Raw genomic sequence first — 1,631 nt, forward strand, 5'->3', positions numbered from 1 at the left:
GAAACATGAAACTCTTAGTTGGAATGGATACCACAAATATGAATTATAGCTTGATAAAGAAAATGAATGGCTATGTTTTAACTATGCCGTATATAACAATAATGAAACAATATTTTCAATTTCATCGTTTTTTCCCTACCAATTGTGCTGTTTTAAAATTTCTTGAACAATATTGTTTTGATGTAGGTATCTGCAGCTATCATGTTTGATTTGGGGATCGCGTCATGCTTAGAGTATTTGGAAGCCGTTCCATGGTCTGAGGATGAAGAGGAGAAAGTCCTTTATAATATCAGCCAACTTCAGCTTGAGGAATCGGCGAGTGAAGTTCTGCTGAGAGTGTCATCTGAACCGTCCACCTCAGCACAAGCTGATGTCATCCTATTGAGATTGCTGACTGGCGTTCTTCAGGCGAAAGATGATAAAGCTCGTCGGGAAATGAAATCTCTTATTTCTCGGCTGCTCAGAGAAGATGAGCCTAGCAATAACAACAGGATTGACATCTCTAAAGACACCCTCTATCATCTTTGCCATAGGTGTATTAGTTCTCTTGTTCTATGCCTATCAGAAGCTACAAGTGCAGATGAAACTTGCCGGGATCGAGGAGTTTTGATGGGTGAAATAGCTAGAGAGGCTGACAATATGCAATGGATTGTTGACATTCTGGTGGAAAAAAAGATGGCAGATGAGTTTGTGAAATTGTGGGCAGATCAGAAGGAGCTTGCAATCATGCATTCTAAGATTCCTACCATGTATCGGCACGAAATCAGCAGAATAACTGCTCAACTGTGCATAGCAATAGGCAGAGGCCATATTTTGGTGCCCCAAGATGCACGGTTTTCTTTGCTGTCTACATGGCTGGAAGCTCTTTATGAGGACTTTGGATGGATGAGAAGGGCTAGTAGATCTGTTGATAAGAAGTTGGTCGAAGACGCGCTCGGTCAAACAATTCTTACACTGCCGTTGCCACAGCAACAGACCATCTTGCTTAATTGGTTCGATCGGTTTCTTAATAAGGGAGATGACTGTCCCAACTTTCAAAGGGCATTTGAAATTTGGTGGAGAAGAGCTTTCATAAGAGAATATATGTCCGAGCGGGACAATTCTCAGTTACAAATAACAATTTGCGATTATTCCAACTGAAAGGTATCGTTAAACCATGTTATAGAAGGAAAATAAAATAGCAATTCAAGTTTTATATATACGTATATAACAATTCTTTTTCGTTGGAGTTTTCTTATTTTTCCTGCTCAAGTCCGCTTGGACTTTTTGTTCTCGAAAAATTTTCTTACAGAGGCAAATGCTCCTTTATGAAAAACGATGAATGGATAATGAGCTTTTGAGGTGTATAATGAGGCAATAGTCAAGTTCCACATCTTGTACTTGCTACTGAAAAATCTCACATATTGTACTTGGATAATTTATTTTGAAGTGAGATAACTAAGCAGCTTCTCAAGAAGAGATGCTGGCAAAAAAAACAATGGATAATGAGCTTTTGAGGTGTATAATGAGGCAATAGTCAAGTTCCACATCTTGTACTTGCTACTGAAAAATCTCACATATTGTACTTGGATAATTTATTTTGAAGTGAGATAACTAAGCAGCTTCTCAAGAAGAGATGCTGGCAAAAAAAA

At 38.5% G+C, this 1,631-nt stretch overlaps 1 protein-coding gene across 1 annotated transcript; it reads left to right on the forward strand.

Annotated features, from left to right (window-relative positions):
- The first annotated feature begins 180 nt into the window (after nt 1-180).
- On the forward strand, nt 181-1,365 carry LOC21390577 (BTB/POZ domain-containing protein At5g60050). The gene is given in 1 exon segment (XM_010094688.2): nt 181-1,365. A coding segment is annotated over 1 exon segment (960 nt). The 3' UTR covers nt 1,141-1,365.
- Nucleotides 1,366-1,631: the final 266 nt, after the last annotated feature.

Source organism: Morus notabilis, unplaced genomic scaffold (assembly GCF_000414095.1).
Source record: "Morus notabilis unplaced genomic scaffold, ASM41409v2 Scaffold299, whole genome shotgun sequence".
NCBI classification, from domain to species: Eukaryota; Viridiplantae; Streptophyta; class Magnoliopsida; order Rosales; family Moraceae; genus Morus; species Morus notabilis.